This window comes from Lonchura striata, chromosome 1A (genome assembly GCF_050655825.1).
Source record: "Lonchura striata isolate lonStrDom1 chromosome 1A, ASM5065582v1, whole genome shotgun sequence".
Taxonomy (NCBI): Eukaryota; Metazoa; Chordata; class Aves; order Passeriformes; family Estrildidae; genus Lonchura; species Lonchura striata.
The window spans coordinates 38203611-38222311 of NC_140741.1; the positions used below are offsets into that span (position 1 = coordinate 38203611).

Here is an 18701-nt window from a genome sequence, read left to right on the forward strand (position 1 = left end):
GAGCTAGCAATCTCTGTGGATAATATTCTGCTACTTAGGAATTTCCAGAAGGCATCCTTATATCAGTCTGTAATTTTTCTGTGGGTTACAGGCAGACCATGAAGATTTTTAGATGTATTGCTAGCATGTAATCTCTGAAATGCCAAAGGAGCTGCTGTCTGTCTTGTTAGGGCAGAAACGGGGAGTTTTGCTGGACTAAGAAAGGGGATGGCTAGGAATTATCTGGAGTTCAAGGGAGGCTCATCATAGCTACATCAGGGATGCCAGGTCTTACTATTGTCTCCATTGTTTGCTTTGGCTTATCATGGTCCTTTCTGATCACAGAAGAAATGTCTGAGAACTTTCCCTCACCACTGGCAACTAAACTGAAGGCTACTGAAGACAGGCAGCACCTGTTTTGGCTTGGCTCCAGGTGTATGCTGCAGAGCTCAAAGGCTCTCTGGACATAGCTCTACTATCTAAAGGCTTGGACATAATAATGGATTGCATATAAAGGCTTTATCAGTGTGATTTACTCTTTTATGGGCATCAGGTTTCTTAGTGATGGTCTGAAAAATCAGTTTTTGAAAGTTGATTGGAATTATACAAACTTTCCATTTTCAGGCCTACATTTCACAGAAATGTTCCTGTACACTCTCATAACAAGGAGTAATAAAGACATTGGAAAAAAGTTCCTTTTGAAAGACTGTATATTGCATGAAACCATGAAAAGTGATTTTGATTTAAGAAGTGGAACCCCTTCATGTAACAGACAGAGTTTAAAACAACACTTAATGTTTCTTAACTTTGGGGTTTTTTGCTTCCAAACAAAGAATGTTATATTATAATCTTGTCCATGTAGTTTGAAAAAGAATTTTCTGATTTGGCCTATGTATAATTTGATTCTTGAAATATTACTAATTACTCAGGATATCTCTGGAAAGGTTACAGACACACATCAGGAACGTTCTATTGCAACATTTCCAAGCTTAAAAATCTCCCTCCTAACTTATAGACACAACCACTGGAAGTTTATTTTAATGAAAAAATGCAAAAATAAAAAGAAAAAGGAATTCTGCAATTTCACTTGTAAGGACATTTTTTTCCTTGCCTTGTTTTATAGCTGATGCTTAGTTGACTACTTTTTGATGACTATCTTACAGTGTTTTCCACTGTGTAAATATTGTGCCATAGGACAATATGTATAGTATAATTAAAGCACATTCTTCAATTTTGCTTGCCAACACAACTGAAATATATATTTTAAATTTTTCAGTTGCTTTGTGTTTTTGTACACTGGGCTCTCCTACAAGATCCAGCACATTCATTCCAATCTCATGCAGGAGTTCACTAAACAGTACACTCAGGAGGATTATAACCCTGTCTTCTGAATATGTGAATCATCACCAAAAAACCTGAGATGATTTTAATTTGTTAAGTGAAATTCCTGTTTTTATAGAAAGCAAGACAAGATAATGCATCCCACCAAGGTAGAGTACTTCATCAGAGTAAATAATAACACTCAGGTTGTTCCTGGAGCTTGAATCTGCTAGGGAGGAGATACCTGACTGCTGCACAAACCTAGGAGCCTCACACAGACAGGAAGCAACCTTTTTATATACAGGAAGAGGAGGACTAAAAGTGATCCAGGTGGTGGGGCTTAGACTAAAAAGTGACATGCTCATATGACTACAAGAAGATTGAAGTCAGCCCTGGAAGACCCACTAGATGCCCCTGGCTGAGCACTTATAACTTAGCTCTACTGGGCTTTTTGTATTTATATTCCGAATTAGGCCATTAGACTTAAAGTGCACATCTCCTAACATGGAGCATGTATCCATTCTGCCCATGTTCTAGGCTGGCCAGGGCTGGTCTGACAGAGTACAGTGGCATTGGCATATTGAGCCCAAGGTAAGATCTTCCAAGATGCAAACAAGAGAAAGAGCTCAGTGTGATGATAGTGATGGAGAAAAGCTGAATCCTGCTTGTTTACTGAGTTTTGGATTGAGTTAAAGTGGAGGCAGTGGACAAAGTGTGAGCTCATACCAGTAGAACAGCAGTAGAGACTGCTGGTCTCTGACACCCAGCAGTACCGTAATGGGACTACATTCTCACTGAATACACTTTCTGTGCCAAAATTATATACAAGTAATTCCCCAAAACAATGAGATGTTCTCTGGACCTCTCCACTAGAAAAATATGAATTTTCTGAAGGAAAAATCAGCCTGGATACCAGTACAATGCTGGTAATGTGAACTGAGAGCACACAGGGTATTAATTTTAAGAGATTTATTTTCTCTTTTTTCTTCTAAATAAACTACAAAGTGAACCAAGATACCCTACATCACTTGTCATAGGAGAAGCATAAATTTAAATCCAAAAAATATATTTCATAGTCTAAACCATGGTGGGTTTTTTTCATTTTCTCTATATTTTAAAAATTATCATAAGTATTTTTTGTGCTGTCCATCACCAAAGGAAACAGATGTACAGGGGTGATGTGGTTTTGGGACATAATCTTGCGCTATTTCAGTGAGGGGGTGGGGTTGTATTTGTGTACTATCTGTGGGTTTAAATGCTGGTAATAGTAAATAAGGGATAGTGAAGCTGTTACCTTGTGATTTGTAACAGTTCTGCCAAAATATCAATTGCTGTGTGAATTGTCTTGTATCCCCGTTGGAGTCAACAACAAGACTCCACTAAGCTGAAATCTTTGTTCCATGGGAGCATGGTGGAGAAAGAATATATGAATGTCAGGAAAAAAGAAATGTTAGCTCACATTTAGACAATATATGACAATTTAATTTTCTATTAATCTAATTGTAAATGGGGGAAAATACTGTAGTTAAGGTAAGATTAATGATAGAGCTTGTCCTGAGAGTAAGTCAGAGAGAGGTAGGAGCTCATGTTGGGACTGCTATTTGAGAAATATTTTTTTCTGTATATTAACTAACATTTTTTTAACTAATTAAAATATTTTATGTGTAATTTCTCCAAAAATATTTCACCATAAAATAGTAACTGTTTCTTTTTAACAGTTGAGAGAAGAAGAAGGTATAATATTAATTACCGAATCAAGGAGCTTGGCACACTCATCCCCAAGTCTAATGATCCGTGAGTTCAACTGTCTTTCCTATAATAATGTTTATAGTATTAATACAGAAGAAAAGAGACAGTTGTGTACATTGGCTACAGGATTGAGAAATGGGATACAAAATCTTCCATACCAGGTCACTCGCTCAGATCAGGCTGTTGAAGTAACAAACCTTTAACAGATTTTTCGTGCCTGTTGAAAAATCTATGTGAGAGCATAATAATACGAAAGCAATTTCAGGGTATTTAAGAGAAACTGACACTTAAAGGGAAAACAAACAAACAAAATAAAAGCCAAACAACAGAAAGTCCATCTCTCTGTTCCTGAGCACAATTGTATGGTGTCTCTGGAGAAGGAAGTAGTGGTGCTTTCAGCTTTTGCCATGGCCCTCTAGTGGGATAACACAAAATTTATGTTGTCATTGTCTGCCCTCTGACTAAGAGAAAAAAAATCAATTTAAGAGTCAGTAGACTGAGCATTTTATTCAAAAGTGCTCAACTCACTGCAGGGAAGGAACCAGTCCTAAAATGCAAGGATAAAAGTAATAATTGCTATAATTACTATAATAATATCATTTTATACTAATGCATATACTTACAGAAACACAAAATGCATATTGCTTGAACTCTATGTGCATTCCCTTAAAGCTTATATTTGTCGTCAACATGAAAAAAGCTGTCTTGGAGAAAAGCCCATTGCAGGATTAACAATAACAATTCAGAGTGATTTTTAATTCAGAACTTTAGCCTTAGATTTCTCTTGTCACTCAGGGAAGACTTAAGACAATGCACCAGCATGATTGTAACTTGCATAAAATTGATTATACAGATTTTGTCTTTATAATTTACATGTAAATACAGATGTGTGTGATACTTCAAATGAAAACATCTATTGATATTTCAGCTTTTTTAATTTTAGGACTGAGAAACTTTTGATTACATTAAGGATTTCTGCCAGAATACAAAGCTGTGTGAGACTTACACAAGTAGAATTTTGGCTTTATATGAAATGAAGCTACCAGAGAGAAAGTTAGCATACTTCATCCATTTTAGAGAATTCACAAACTCAGCTCCTTCTGTAGCATCCACCAAAGATTGGATAAATGGGCATGTTTTTTTTATTACTAATATGGAATTAGGTGTTAAAGCTGAATTAAAGAGCACTTTAAGGACCTAAACAAAGTTTTGTGATCCATTGCAAGCAGAAACTTATAGAAGTGTTTTAATTTTGCTGGTGCATCTTTCAGTATTCAATATCATTTGGGCAAGTAATTGAAAGATTTCTCAGAAAAACAGTGGATGGCACTGTTGGTTTGCAGCTATAAAGCAAAAATAGAAACTGGTTATACTGCAATTAGAGATGGGCATGGGGTACAAATTCCAGTTGCACTTTTTGATTGCCTGTAAGGGTGTTTCACTTACATGTTTTGGTCTGGATTCAAGTTGACTTTGTGAACTTAATCAAAACATTAATATCTAGAGTAATCATTTAAGCTATTCTTAAAATGATTTATCTGGACCTGCAGTTTTGCTCCAGTAAGTGGATGAGGGGCTTCACCCTCAGTTTTTGGTGTTGTTGCCTGATGAAAAAGTTTTAGGTATAGATTCTGAAATCATTGCCTTATTTTGTTTTTGTTTGCAAACCCATGACTGAATTCAGCAGTGTGACCAGAGCCAGAGTGGTTTATGTTTACAAAAGCACAAGGTGAACTGAAGTATCTCACATTCTGAAGACTGCTGTCTTCAAAAGGCTGATAATCAGTACTCCTTTGGAAAGCAGGCCTACTGAAAAGCTTAAGTTGGTGCTAAGAAAAAAAGGCATTAAAATGTGCAGGGCTTTTGAAAAACCAGCTTCCAACACAATTTTGCTATAGCTTAGGGCAAGGATAAATTAATTCAAAGAAGTGTAAGCACATTTTTTGTATTTGTATTTTTAGGCAGAAATAGATTAATTTTAATTTTTTTTTTTTTTTTTTTTTTTTTTTTTGGCTGAACAGATCAAAATTATTATTACCTTTTGGTATGATCTTGTTTTGCCAAATCACAACTCAGCATCCTTATTCGCTCTTTCAGTTCTTGCTTTTTACTTAACAACACCTTACTGTGCCTCAGTCTGCCCCCTCTTCTTTGAAAGAAAGAGATTTATCATGGCTTACAATACTTTATCTGTAACATTTTATCACACATAACATTTTGCCTTATATTGATTTTAGAAGATTCTTCTTATAGTGGAAAACTAGCTGTAAAAGGAGGAATCTTACTGATGCTTAGACTAATGACAGTGAAGAAAATCAGTCTCTGCACTGAAGAGAAAATACTACTATAAATAAGCCATTGTGGTTAGCATGCCTGTCCCAGATGGCTTGCTTCATGTAGATTACATTCAGAATCAGAAACAGAAAAGGACATTATTTTGCCATTTGGAAATCTTTTGTGATTTATATTTCTTAGAAGTACTGTGTGGGGTTTTTATTTCACTTTGGTTTTGTTGGTTATGTAGTGAACTTGTTTGGCTCCTGCAGAGCTTCTGCAGGGACTTTCTTTTGACTGGATTAAAGCCCTATTCTTTCCACTTTTTAATTTTTTCACTAATTTAATGATGAAAAGTGTGGATTACATTACATAAATGAATAGGTATTTTAAGTTCACTTCATCAGCATTAGAAAATGAAGATAAGTGTAAGTTACAAAGAACTGTGACTCTTTTGTCTAACTTTCAATGCTTAGATAGCCAAGTGCTAGATGATTCAGAAATGCAAATCAGTTTTAAAGAACGAAATTCAAAAATAGAATTTAAAAATGACAGAAATACTCAGTCATATTTTGCTGGAAAACTCATAACCTGCTCCTTTAATTATACCTGCCTTTCTATTTGTGTTCAGCCTTTCAGAATCCAACTTTTAGGTGGTTAACAGGATTCCTTTTTGTGATAGAGTCTGGCAGTGCCTACACAAGAACAGCTCAATGGTAGTCAGACTTAAATTGCCAGAAAGCTAAATGAGAAAAAAGAATTCTAGTAATGTTACAGAACTAGAATGTTAAGAGAACTGCTGAGAACACTTCAGACTATTGGGCAGAAGCAGTGGCTTTCCTTTCTGCTCTCTGCATCTACCTGTACCTGACCCCTGAGATGTCTGTGGACAAACCCTCTAGCAGCCAGCACAGGCACCTTTCTTGCAAAGGAAAAGCTTGTGTATACTCATCCTGTTATAAAGTGGAAACTTGCTGCCTCTTTGAGAATAAAACACTTTGCAACTGTGCAAGTCCTCAAAACAAGTACAAAGTCCTTCCAAGTACTTTGAGCAAATTTCTTTAGTTTAAAGTAAATTTCTCCGAAACAGGGAAAGAAATGTTCTGCAAACACAGTTTCAACTTTGCAGATGTATTTGTTATTAGGAACAGGCCTGTGTCTGGCAAACTCTGTAACTATCACACTGTCTCAAATACTGCTTTTAATTAATTAGTGCTAACTTAGATGACCACATGCTCCCATCCTTCCTACAGCTTCTGTAAACTAGTGAAGCTCCTTTGACTTCAACAAAGCTAAATTAATGAAAATGAGTTGAAGATCAGTCTTTTTTCCATGTTTCATTTCTCCAATATAGAAAACTCTACTTGGTGAGAGTTACATGTTTTATTCTGGCACTTGAGTTTTGCAGATAGATTCGAATGATAAAGTTAAGAGGAGACAGGATTCAGAGATTAATAAAACATAATGTATTTTTTACCTTTTTAAAAAAATTTCCATAAAAATCTTGTTATTTTTGATAAGTTTCTGTTAATTAAACTCACTAGTACATCTGTGGATTGCTAGAAACTTCAAATTACTCTGCCACATGGACACACAGGAAAAAAGAAGCAATCCTCCTTTGCAGAGGCCATTTCTGATGACCAGACTGGCAAAACATTTTACTGCTCTCAAAAGACTTGGCTTGGATGTAAAATTTCCCATGTATTTCAGTATTTACAAGATGGTGCCATGCATGCATTTAATAAAAATCATGTATAAGAAAAACAAGTGCCCAAAAAAACCCCCAAAAAACCCGAAAAACCAAAAAAATCCAGATCAAAGCAAATTAATAGGACCAAAAGATCAAAATGAAGAGAAGAATTCCTGCCATATCTGAAGATCAGTAGGTCTACAGCTAAGATTTTAGAATCAAAACAGTTAAAAATGCAAGTATTTTGTCTGTTTTCATACAGAAGCTTCCAATTAAATGAGTAACATCTGCTAGTGATTCCTCAATTTTTGAAGGTTCTAAAAATGTGTTTGTAGGACTTTTTGTTTCAGTTTTTATCTCTTAAGTGCAATCTACAAATCTATAAAAAGCAAAACCTACAATTTCCTATAATTTATAACTTTTCAAGTAGTTTTGTTTTCACCCAATTTAGAATTCATTGTTTTCAGGGAAATAGCAGAAACCAAATAACTGATCAGAAAATTTCTGAATTCTTCTTATGCACTTGTTCTTTGAGTCAATCCATTTTCAAATGTTCAGTTGTTTTTTCTTTCCCCATCAAAGATGAATCTGCTTGCCTGTCTGGTATGTAGAGCTAGATGCACTTCAGATTATTGGTATGCAGGAATCTCACCTTTACCAGCCCAAATTTGCCTTTTTCCTCACCAGTTGCATTGTTGCTTTTCCAGCCCTGCATGTGTGCATAGAGCCTGTGCTGCTCTGCAGCTCTGTCCTGTCACTGCTATGTGGAGTTCTGGGCTACAATGAATGAAGAGTGCCTGTGATAATCAGCACAGACACCTTCAGGATTTTCCTTAGATCCTGGTAAAGAGGCACATGAACTGAAATTCATGTTGACTTCTAAAGTCACCAGCTGTTCCTTTGCTGTGTTACCTTCACACACTGGAAGGTTCAGCTTCAATATTCTTCATTTAATAAGACACCAACCAGTATATGTACATATGAGAAGTGATGTAAAACCATATGTGGGGTAGGCACACATGCACAGACACATACACACGTGTACATAGGTTAAAGAGCAGTCTCTTAAATAACAATAGTAACCACTGCATTTTTATCCTATTTCCATTACAGTTTTGCCTCTCAGATCTGTAAATATTACCACAAGAGCTATCTATCCATATATATCTCATACAAAAGCTGACCAGGTCCATCTCTCTGGCAATTTGAATCTATTAGTCTTTCAATGAAGATTTATTTAAAACTATGAAAAAAAATTACCATAGAAATAAAAACTAAAACTATCAAGGAAACATGAACTAAAAGTAAGCCATATCATGAGATGATATTAAGTGTAACAGGAATGAATTTCATATTCCAAATACAGTCATGAATATATGATTTATTCATATGTCAATCATAAAAATCAACAAAAGTATTTTTTCTGATTTTGAATTCATAAAATTTTATAACTGACATGAATTTTTTTGTGATGACACTATGAAATATTTTCTAAATATGTGATATATTCAAATTTTTCTGCTGCTGTTACATTTTCTCAATTATTTCAATTTTTCCAGCTATGGATTTATTTCTAGTTTCATAGTACTATATCTTGAGGTTCAGACCATCAGTTCAAACCTGTCTTAGTTTTGTTTCTAGTATTTATTAGAGACTAATGTCCTTGTCAAGGCAGATTGTGTTCCTCCATATAGCATATATAGCTCATATCTTAGATGGGAGAGGAGAATCCCTGTTTCAAAAGGTCTTGTCCTGCTATCTTTATTTATTATATTTAGCTTCTTTATTCATGAGTGGTCTGGCATAGACAGACAGACACTGTATTTATTGCCTTTCAAACTCCACTACAATTTAGTCATAAACAGGGACCTCTCAGTATTTTACCTAACTTTCCAAAGAGCTGCGAAGAAAATGAAACTGTGACATGGTGACAGCAGTCAAAGATTGTCCAGAAAATGTGCATACTAAAAGCTTCCTTAACCTTTACAGTTTGAATATAGGTAAGCCATTTGAGAGGAGAAAGTCCTCTCCTAGGAGGGAGCCCATGGGATGCTGGCAAGAAATTCTGTCCACCTACCTGCTCAAGAGGTACAGGGACAGGAAGAAGGCAGAGGAGATGATTCTATGCCAAGAGATGATTCAGCCATAATGGGGGAGGGGTATTCTGCTTTTGGCTCCCAGTCTCACCTCTGCTCTAGTTAAAAAAGCTAGAGGCAATGTCTAAATCTGGCCTGCAGCACTGAGAGGATGGAAGTCCCTGTATACAGGAGCCTCACAGTTTGTGTGGTCCAGAGATAACTGACTTGAATTTGAGCACTCTTGCACTGAAAAGAATGTTACTCCCAAATCTCTAGCAAATTACCTGAATTATATGGCACAGTTAACACTGTGATATTTTATCACAAATAATTTTGTGTATTCTTAGTGTCTTAAAGTTATCAGCTCCATAAGTTTTTTCTGTAGTAAAGCATTTGGAAAATCTGGATGGTCTGGGTTCCTAAATCCTGTACCTGCCTATCTTATGCACTATATATTCAGAAGAAAAATAACTTCAGAAATCTCTAAGGGTGCTTAGCCTCATGAGGGGAAATGGAGGGGCAAGTACCAGTCTCTTCACTCTGGTGAGCAGTAACAGGACTCAAGGAAATGACATGAGGCTAAGTTAGTGGAGGTTTAGGTTGGATCTCAGGAAAAGTTTTTCACCCAGTGGGTAGTTGAGCACTGGAAACAGTTTCTCCAGGGAAGTGTTCATAGCACCATGCATGGCAGAGTTCAAGAAGTGTTTGGACAATGCTCTCAGGCACATAGTGTGACTCTTGAGGTGTCCTGTGCAAGGCCAGGAGTTGGACTCACTAATCCTGACGGATCCTTCCAACTCAGCATATTCTGTGATTCTATGAATAAGGGAAAGTGATAATTGCTGGGCAAATAATTTATATTTTTTTCACTTCATAATATAAGACAACACGTAAATGTATGTCTTTGGAATGGCTATTGAAAAAATGCTTGTCCCTCCCAGCATCAGATTCTTACTTGTTTTAACAGCTTGTCTTTCTCATGGTTGTGTTTGGGACCAGAATCTTGGTCAACGTTCTGTTCGGCCTAAGTGATTTTGTAGTGAAGTAGATAATTTGGATAAAGCCCATATATCTGTATATTTAATGCAGTGAACCCACCCTATATCATAAAATACCAAAATGTATTAGAAATTAAACATTTTCAGCAAAATTAATTCATTCTTGTTCCAAGATGTTACTTAAAATTTGATAAATGGATACATGAAAGTCTTTGGACAGTTTCATTTGAACAAGTGTTTTGTTGCTAGTGAGGCTGCTTGTAAGCTTGTAAGACAATATTCCTGAATGATGGGGAGGTTTAATCTAATTTTTTTCAAAGCTTTTATTTTGAATTAGGGTCTGCATGTAGCTGTAGATTTTAACTTGGATTTTATATTGTTTCAAGATTTTTGAACATGATTTTTGTCATTCCCTAGTCATTATGGTTATGCAAGTGTGATTTTTCTGGTCTGTCATCAATGAGGAGTGGCATTCAGCACAGATAATTTTTTTCTCTACAAGCATAAAAGCAACCTCATTAGTAAGTCAGGTAAAAGAAGTAGTATATTCAAAATGATCTTTAAAAATTTAGGCTTAAGTCCTCAGTAATGTATATTTCCTAGTTCATTAATGCAGAAATACTGCACATAGATTTTAATCTCAGAGTTAATAATAAAAGCAATTTTCACTAAAAATATAAAAACTGTAATGGTAGAATCATGATATTGCATTTAGCTCTCCCACAAAAAGTCACTTTATTACTTTCTTTTGACACTTATTTTCATTCTGGGATTAATTTTACTATATAAGGGCTTCTTAACTATTCTATTAAAATTTCCATTCAGAAGCAATAATATCTAAGAGTGAATAATAGTCATGTAAATCATTATTTCATATTAATGTAAAAGATTTTGTAAGTTCTTATGAATTCTGCTGACATGCACAATTGTGAAAAGGTTATCTCTACATTCTGCAGTGATATGCGCTGGAACAAAGGAACTATTTTAAAAGCATCGGTAGAGTACATCAAGTGGCTACAAAAAGAACAACAGAGAGCCAGAGAATTAGAACACAGGCAGAAGAAATTAGAGCATGCTAACAGAAGACTTCTGCTCCGAATTCAGGTTTGTATAAGCGTTGCCATGAACTACAAAGCTTTCTCAGTACTTATCCCCCATTAAATTTTGTTAATCTATATAATTTTCCTAAAATTAAGATTATTAAAAATAAATTCACTTTGCCTTTTTATTTCTGTGTATATTGGGGAGGAGGTATTCTTTAGATTTCTAGGAAATTTCTTTGATAATTACACCTTACATAAAGTAACTAGTGGAAAATTAATAAAGTATTTGTACAAACAGTTTCATTATGCATGTATTAGAAACAAAGACAAAAAAAAAAGGGAAATAAGTACATTCCTGCAGCCAAAAATCAATACTGGTTACAAAGTCACAAAGTTCCCTTTAGTATTTTAATTTTCCCTTTCAAACTATTTAATGTATTATGCTCCCTGGTAAGAATGTCTTATGTTATATCTGCTTTTGACACTAAGAGGTAAAATATAACCCTTCATGGATTGAAAAGCAAGATTTTAATATAGACACACACCTATGGAAATGGGATGGATAGATAGGTAGATAGACATAAAATCGATCATCTTACAGATGTTGATTTGCTTATATGTCTGTATAATGTAAGCATTATAAAGTAAAGAATCTTCTTTTTCTCTGGATAACAGTTTTATAATGAACTATCAAGTTGCAACATTTTTGTGCTATTGTCATTGGAATCAATATGCAAATGATTTTAGAGAGGCTGTCCTACTTCTTCTGTTCCTGTAGAATAGTTGCTTAATAACAGAAAGGGACATAAAAACACTTCTCCAATTTTTTTAGATAAAAATTTAATATTTTAAAATTTAATCTCACAACTGTGCAACACGTATAATAATTTTTTGTGTATGATTTGTATACTTTCTGCAATTCTTCTGAAGAGACTGTTTTCTCATTTAAAATTGTTGTCTAATTATTTTTGTTTGAAATGTTAGGAACTGGAGATCCAGGCACGTGCACACGGCCTTCCAGTCATGTCTTCACTCAGTGCTGTTGATTTAGCTGCACAAGTCATCAAGCAACAGTCTTATCCAGAGGAGAACTCTGTAGACTACTCTCAACAAATGACTCTGGTACATAGACAAAATTCTGATGTCTGCGACGGATCTACAGCCTTTTCTGATCCACTTTCACACTTCACAGATTTGTCTTTCAGTGCAGCTTTAAAAGAAGAACAACGACTAGAGGAAATTTTATTGGAGGACACAGTGTCACCATTTGGAACAGACCCACTCTTGTCCTCCACATCTCCAGCTGCATCAAAAGAGAGCAGCAGGAGAAGCAGCTTTAGCACAGATGACGGAGATGATTTATAGAAGCAGAAAGGGTCTCACACTTTCTCTAAACACTTGTTAAAAGACTGAGTTGAACGTAAACATGGTGTTTGCTCTTATTTTAAACACCTCTAAGGAGAGACACTATAAAATTCAATTACTACATAAGTGTTTCAATCAGCCCTTACTTTACAGGAAAACAAGATGGACATGATTTCATATCATTCTGCACCAAATTCACCCTCTGTTCACAGCCAACATTTGCATAAAACTTTCTTCACTGGGAATATTTTTACTATCATTTGCTGACTTTTATCAGTCCTATGAAAATGGTTACCACAAAAGGAATACCTGTGTTGCAAAATTGTATTCAAACTCTTTTCAGTCTGCTTACACCTTTCTCTGCTACAAATATGAGATTTAGTCATTTGCTCATTTCTTTATTTTGTTATAACTAAAAATTCTACAAAATGTGAAACAACAGAGAACTATTTAAGCTGGGAACTGTAGAGATGTTACAGGTTTTAAAATCTAAAAAACATCAGATAGTAATGCTTTCACACAAGCATGAAGTTTAAACTGTGAGGGTTTCTCTTTAAAAAGAGAAAATCCAGTAAGCTTTCCATGGAATGCCTTTAGTTTCTTTAATTTCATTTGTAGGAAAAGAACACTTTTAAGTATCTGTTTTAATGACATAGAAGAAAAATGGAAACTAACATAATGACAGTGATTCAAATGAACTCAGACTTAAAAAGACACAGCCTTGCAGCAGACTGTGTGGATATACAAGACAGCACAGACACTCCATGTTACACTTAGCACAATTTAAAACAAGCACTACTTGTGACAGTGCTATGTCAGCTACTTATTCCAAGAATATTCAAACTGTGTCCTTTTTTATATGAAAGAAATTGCAATTCAGATATAATACTGGGCTGCTGGATGACACTTTTAGTGTCCTTTGACAGCACAGTGAGGTTTTTCCAAAGGGATTCTATCTGTACATGCACTTTTGATCCATTTGGAAGTAGAGGAAAATGACAAGATTCCCATTGCATGCACTATAAACAACAAGAATTTAATTTCATATTTGGCTTTGGACTCCCTGCAGAAAAACTTGAAAGGAAGACCTGTAAAACTCTAGGCAATATTCAGAAACTGATGAAATTCACTACCTCTCATAACCAGCTTCTTAGGAGGTGTGTTCAGAAAACTCACTTCTATACACAGTGAAATTTTGGAGAGTGATGTACATTCCTGAAGAACATTAAGTGCAATCATTCCAAATGTAATATTAAAACATGGGAAAATAATCTGGAACAGGTTCTTCATAGCTCTTCCTCAATCAAAGCCAAAAGGTCACATTAGGGAGTAGTTATGGTTTAACCCCAGGTGGCAACCAAGCCTCACGCAGCCACTTGGTCACTGCCTGGCCAGAGTGATCGGGGAGAGAATTGGAAGGGTAAAATCTGGAATGGTCTTGGGTTGACATAAAGGGACAGCAAAAGCTGTGCACACAAGTGAGGCAAAATGGGGTATTAATTCACTGTTTCCTGTGGGCAGGCAGCTGTTCAGCCATCTCTAGAATAGAGCCCCATCACATGTAATGCTGATTTGGGTTGTCAAATGCCATCATTCTGAACATCCCCCCCTTCCTCCTTCTTCCCCCACTTTATATACTGGGTATGATTTGGTGTGGTGTGGAATATCCCTTGGTCAGTCAGGGTCACCTGCTCTGGCTGTGTGTCCTCCCAGTCTCCCACACACCCCCAGCTTCCTTCCCAGTGTGTCAGTATGAACAGCAGAAAAGCCCTTGGCTGTGTAAGCCCTGCTCAGCAGCAATACAAACATCTCTGTCCAGCACAAATCCAAAATACAGCCCCACACTAGTCACTGTGAAGCAAATTAACTCTACTCCAGCTGAAACCACCACAGGAGTTCTGTAATTATTCAAAATATGTTTCTAAAGTGTGTATTAATTTTGCTGTCGCTGAGCCTGCCTCACTCCAGAAGTGTTACAGGTTTGGAAATAGTAAGAGGAGATTAAAGTGGATTACTTTTTGCATGAACACTTTAAATTTTTAAAAACATACTATCCAAAACCAGAGCAATAGTAAGAAACTATTGCCTCTTTTGATACTGGTACCTGGGACCTCCTGACAGTCATTGTGAGGGTGTTTGTGCTCCTGCCAGGTCCAACTGACCCTGGCAGTGTCACTATAGTTTCATAACTGGAAAATTAGCAGCTGGATAAAAAATCATACTCAGATAGGCTGTGAAAGACAATGGTATGTCCAATTTCACAAGAATATTTATAATTTTAGGAATCTCAAGGTTTTCTATGAGTTTGTGCAAACTACTTGGTTGTAAGGTAACCTGTAAGCACAGACCTGACTATTAGAAGAGGCTTTGATACACTCACACTTCATGGATAAAAAATCGACAACAGACAGCATTCTGGTAATTTTCTTTTGTTTTGGTTTGGTGTTTTTGTTTGTCTTTTTATATGTTTGAGTTTTTTTGGTTTAGCTTTTAAATTTTGTTTTTTGGGGGATTTTATTATTTGTTTGGGGTTTTTTTGGGTTTTTTTTTGTTTGTTTTGCTTTTATAGCATATCAGAAAGACAAACAAGTATTAACCAAAGATAACTGGATAGAGGACTGACCACCATTTTAATTGGATTAATTAAGAGAAAAACCACTTTGTCATAGTTTTGTCAAATATAATTTCTAATATTGACTTCTGAATACAAAACATGATGAATTAAAAGTAATCTTTATGCCCATATTCTGTTTAGCCTAGTACGAGTATTGTCCATTTCAGCAGATGAAACGAAGGGCTATTTGGTTAATATCAAATGCCATTTGTCCTTGTACTGCAGTTTCTACTACATTAGTTTTAAATACACCAGTGTGGATTGCTCATAATGGAGAAAAAGAAATTAAATATGAATGTATTACATGATTTTCCCATTGAACTTTTACATGTGAGTTAGACCATACTTCTGAACTATACTGACTTTAAATAACATCCTCAATTTCATCACTTTTATAAGCACTGTTCTAAAAAAACATTGTAGTGCATCCATTAAATTTTTAAAAGTTGACTTTCAGTCTTCTGACAATTGCTTTAGTCTAAAGCACCAGAATTTTTCTCTGTCCTTGCATGAGAAACTTAAGATAGTCAATGCTCTTTTTGCAAGGCACTGTATTGCATCTATCATTAAACATATTCAGGCTGTCTTCCTTCACACAAAAACCCTCAGCTTCCTTTCCCAAAACAATAAATACATCAATTCTTCTAGGTGTTTACTTTTGCAGTGGTATTTCACCAAAATTGCATTTTTTTTCTAGTAGGAAGTCATCATAATTAGCATTTCAGCTAATAATTATAACCTGGACTACAGGTTCACCCTTGAAATTCAATGGTGGTACAGACTGCAAAACCAGACTAGGACATTCTGGGAATTAATAGATGCTACTGAGGTATTTAGAAGATGCATGTGCTGGTAGTCACATCCCAGACTTTCTGTAATAAGCACTCCCTCTTCCACCACAGACTTGGAAATGGTGCTGTGAAGCTGAGAGGACTAGGGCAGAGCCAAGCCCAGTCCTACTAGCTTCTGCAGAGGAAAGGGATTTCATAACTACAGGGACAGATCCTGACATTTTCTGTCAAGCAGAATGTCTTAGCTGTCCATGCAAGTTTTATTGGGCTGCGTTGTGATGCAAGAAAAATACAAATTTTAGTAATTTCCAGCAGAAATCTGTTTAGTGAAATCTCATGAAAGAGATGCATAATATGCCCATGGCTCTGGGCCTAAAAACAATTTGAAGTCTTACAGATCTTGACCTCAAGCAGGCCGGGGGTAGAAGAACTGGCTATTTTTGTCAAGGTGTATTAAATGAGGAGTTATTGGTTGTTTTCAGTAGCATCTGTTCAAAGCTCGTGGGCATATTCCTACAGAATCCATGAAACAGCACACTGATAACTACACAAAAGGAAAGGGAGTTGAAATAGTAACATCCTGTTCAATTCATGACATGGATATAGATGGTATACTAAGAAAAAAATTATTTCATTGTGCATAGCATGGATAGTGTGAAAAGGTACAGTAAGTGCAAACAGTTTGAACAAACAGAAACAAAATTTCTTTATATAATAAAATTACTAAATATAATTCAGTTGATTAATCTTAATAAGAACATTGATATTACAATGCTTTCTGAATTTAATAGAGCTGTATATATGAATGGAGGATGTAAAATTATTGTAATTTAAAATTATGGTAAGTCTCTTAGACAAGTAAAGGCATTTATGTTGCTATTATGAGACTGTAGAATATTTTTATAATAATTGCTATTTTTCATTGTTAACCATATAGTATCTTGTTTTCTAAGTCATTGTATGCAGACAGAATATGCTTTCTTACGCACTATATATGCAATCTTTTTACAATTATGTTTTATACTTGCTGGCATTTTACGTTTATTGTATGAATATAATTAAAGTACTGAAATGAAAACATCTTTTTATATGTCCCTTGTGAAACTTCACTGCCCAGACCCTCAAAAATATCACCAAAAGGAAATCTAGTAACATCCACTAAGAACATCTGAGATACCGAACAGACAAAATACTTCACAACAGCTAAACATTTAGTCTATTATGATACATCATGATCCAGTAGCATCCCATTAATAAAAATAATTGATACATTCTTTAATATGGTCTCCTGCCATCTGCTTATTCCTGCTGCTAAGGCTTTGATTTATGGAAAGTGTTTTCAGAATGTTGCAAAATTGCTAGCAGGCATGATGATATCAGTTAAATCACTAAGAAGCTCTACAAAAACCTTTTAATGTACTAGATGTTCCCCAGACAATCTAGGATAAACAGAAGATTGTATTTTAAGATGTAAAACATTTTTTAAAGCTGATAATTGGGTAGCATTTGGCTCTAAAAGATACTCACTTAAGGAAGTTAGTAAAGATTCGGATTTAATTTTGAATTCCTAATATCAAAAGTGCTACCTTCTTTAGAAGATATTTGGTGCTTTCAGCACATGAAATGATGTGAAAGTTGTTCAGTAGTACTATAAATTTCAACTAGTTTTGTAATAGTTTATCATTTAATGTAAAATAGTGCTCATTGTTTGCATACATCAGATTTTATTTGTACTAAAGATTTCTTCAGTCTCTTTATTTTGTCAAATCATTAAGATACCCCTATCAGTATTAAAATTGAATATTATTATAAATATTATTTAAAGTTCAGTGATTATCTATGGAAAGAAGCTTTGCTTTTTTACATATTTATTATGTACTTAGGATTTGACCATAAAAGGTAGTCAGCTCCTTTGTGAAGGGACTGAAAGCCCCCACTTTGCTTTGTAGAAAGCCAATGCTTATCCTGTTTAGGACTCAGACTCTTTAATGATTAAATAAACAACATCAGAAAATGAAATCAGAAGTTATTTCAGAGATTATAAAAGCCCTATGTTATACACTGCTTGATTAAAAGTAGTAAAATTTGCAACTGACAGATAAACAGATTTAATGTCAGCATCATTTGTGGTGACAGCCAATGGGAGATTAGAGGAAAATCTATGAAGTTGTGATAATAATCAGATCAAAAGTCTAATTATAAAGGAGACTGCAGCAGTGAAGTATGCCAAGGCTTATTGGTTAAATCACTGGTACCCATCAAGTTAAATATATACCCGTTTCACTAATTGGCAACCACAAGACAAGTGCTCTATATTCAGGGTGGTGATGATTTTGATATAATCCACCACATTGTGGTTAAGTATATGATTCATGTAATAAGAAGAAGGTGCCTCCAGGCTATTGTTCCTACCATGGATTAAAATTTACATATTGCTTCTCCTTATGTCAAAACATCTGGTGCCTGCAAATGCTTAGATTTCTCTGAAAAGTTTCACAAGATAGGAAAAGTGGATTGGAAACATTGCATGTGAATCATTCAAGCATTATAATGGAATAAGAAGCTGAGTTATGAACAGGCGGATTAAACAATAGTATAGTCAAAGAGATTCATATGCTTATGAGTTCAAGACAACACTTTGTATAAGAAGGGGAAATGCCTCAAATCAGAGAAATAACCAGTGAGTTTTTTTCAAATGTCACTGAGATATAAAATCTCGGTCTCTCCAAACTGCATTTTCCTGCCCAAATAAGCTCCCTGTATCTAAGCATATGTACTAAAGTGCTAAGATTGTGTTTCA

At 35.2% G+C, this 18701-nt stretch overlaps 1 protein-coding gene across 7 annotated transcripts in view; it reads left to right on the forward strand.

Annotated features, from left to right (window-relative positions):
- Nucleotides 1–16981, forward strand: part of TFEC (transcription factor EC) — a 94312-nt gene extending 77331 nt beyond the window's left edge. For all 7 annotated transcript variants that reach the window (XM_085568322.1, XM_085568324.1, XM_085568325.1 and 4 more), the window contains 3 exons: nt 3018–3093; nt 11045–11192; nt 12116–16981. In XM_085568322.1, the coding sequence (XP_085424448.1) occupies nt 3018–3093; nt 11045–11192; nt 12116–12496 (605 nt within the window). In that variant the 3' untranslated portion in view covers nt 12497–16981. The remainder of the gene's footprint in view (nt 1–3017; nt 3094–11044; nt 11193–12115) is intronic.
- Nucleotides 16982–18701: the final 1720 nt, after the last annotated feature.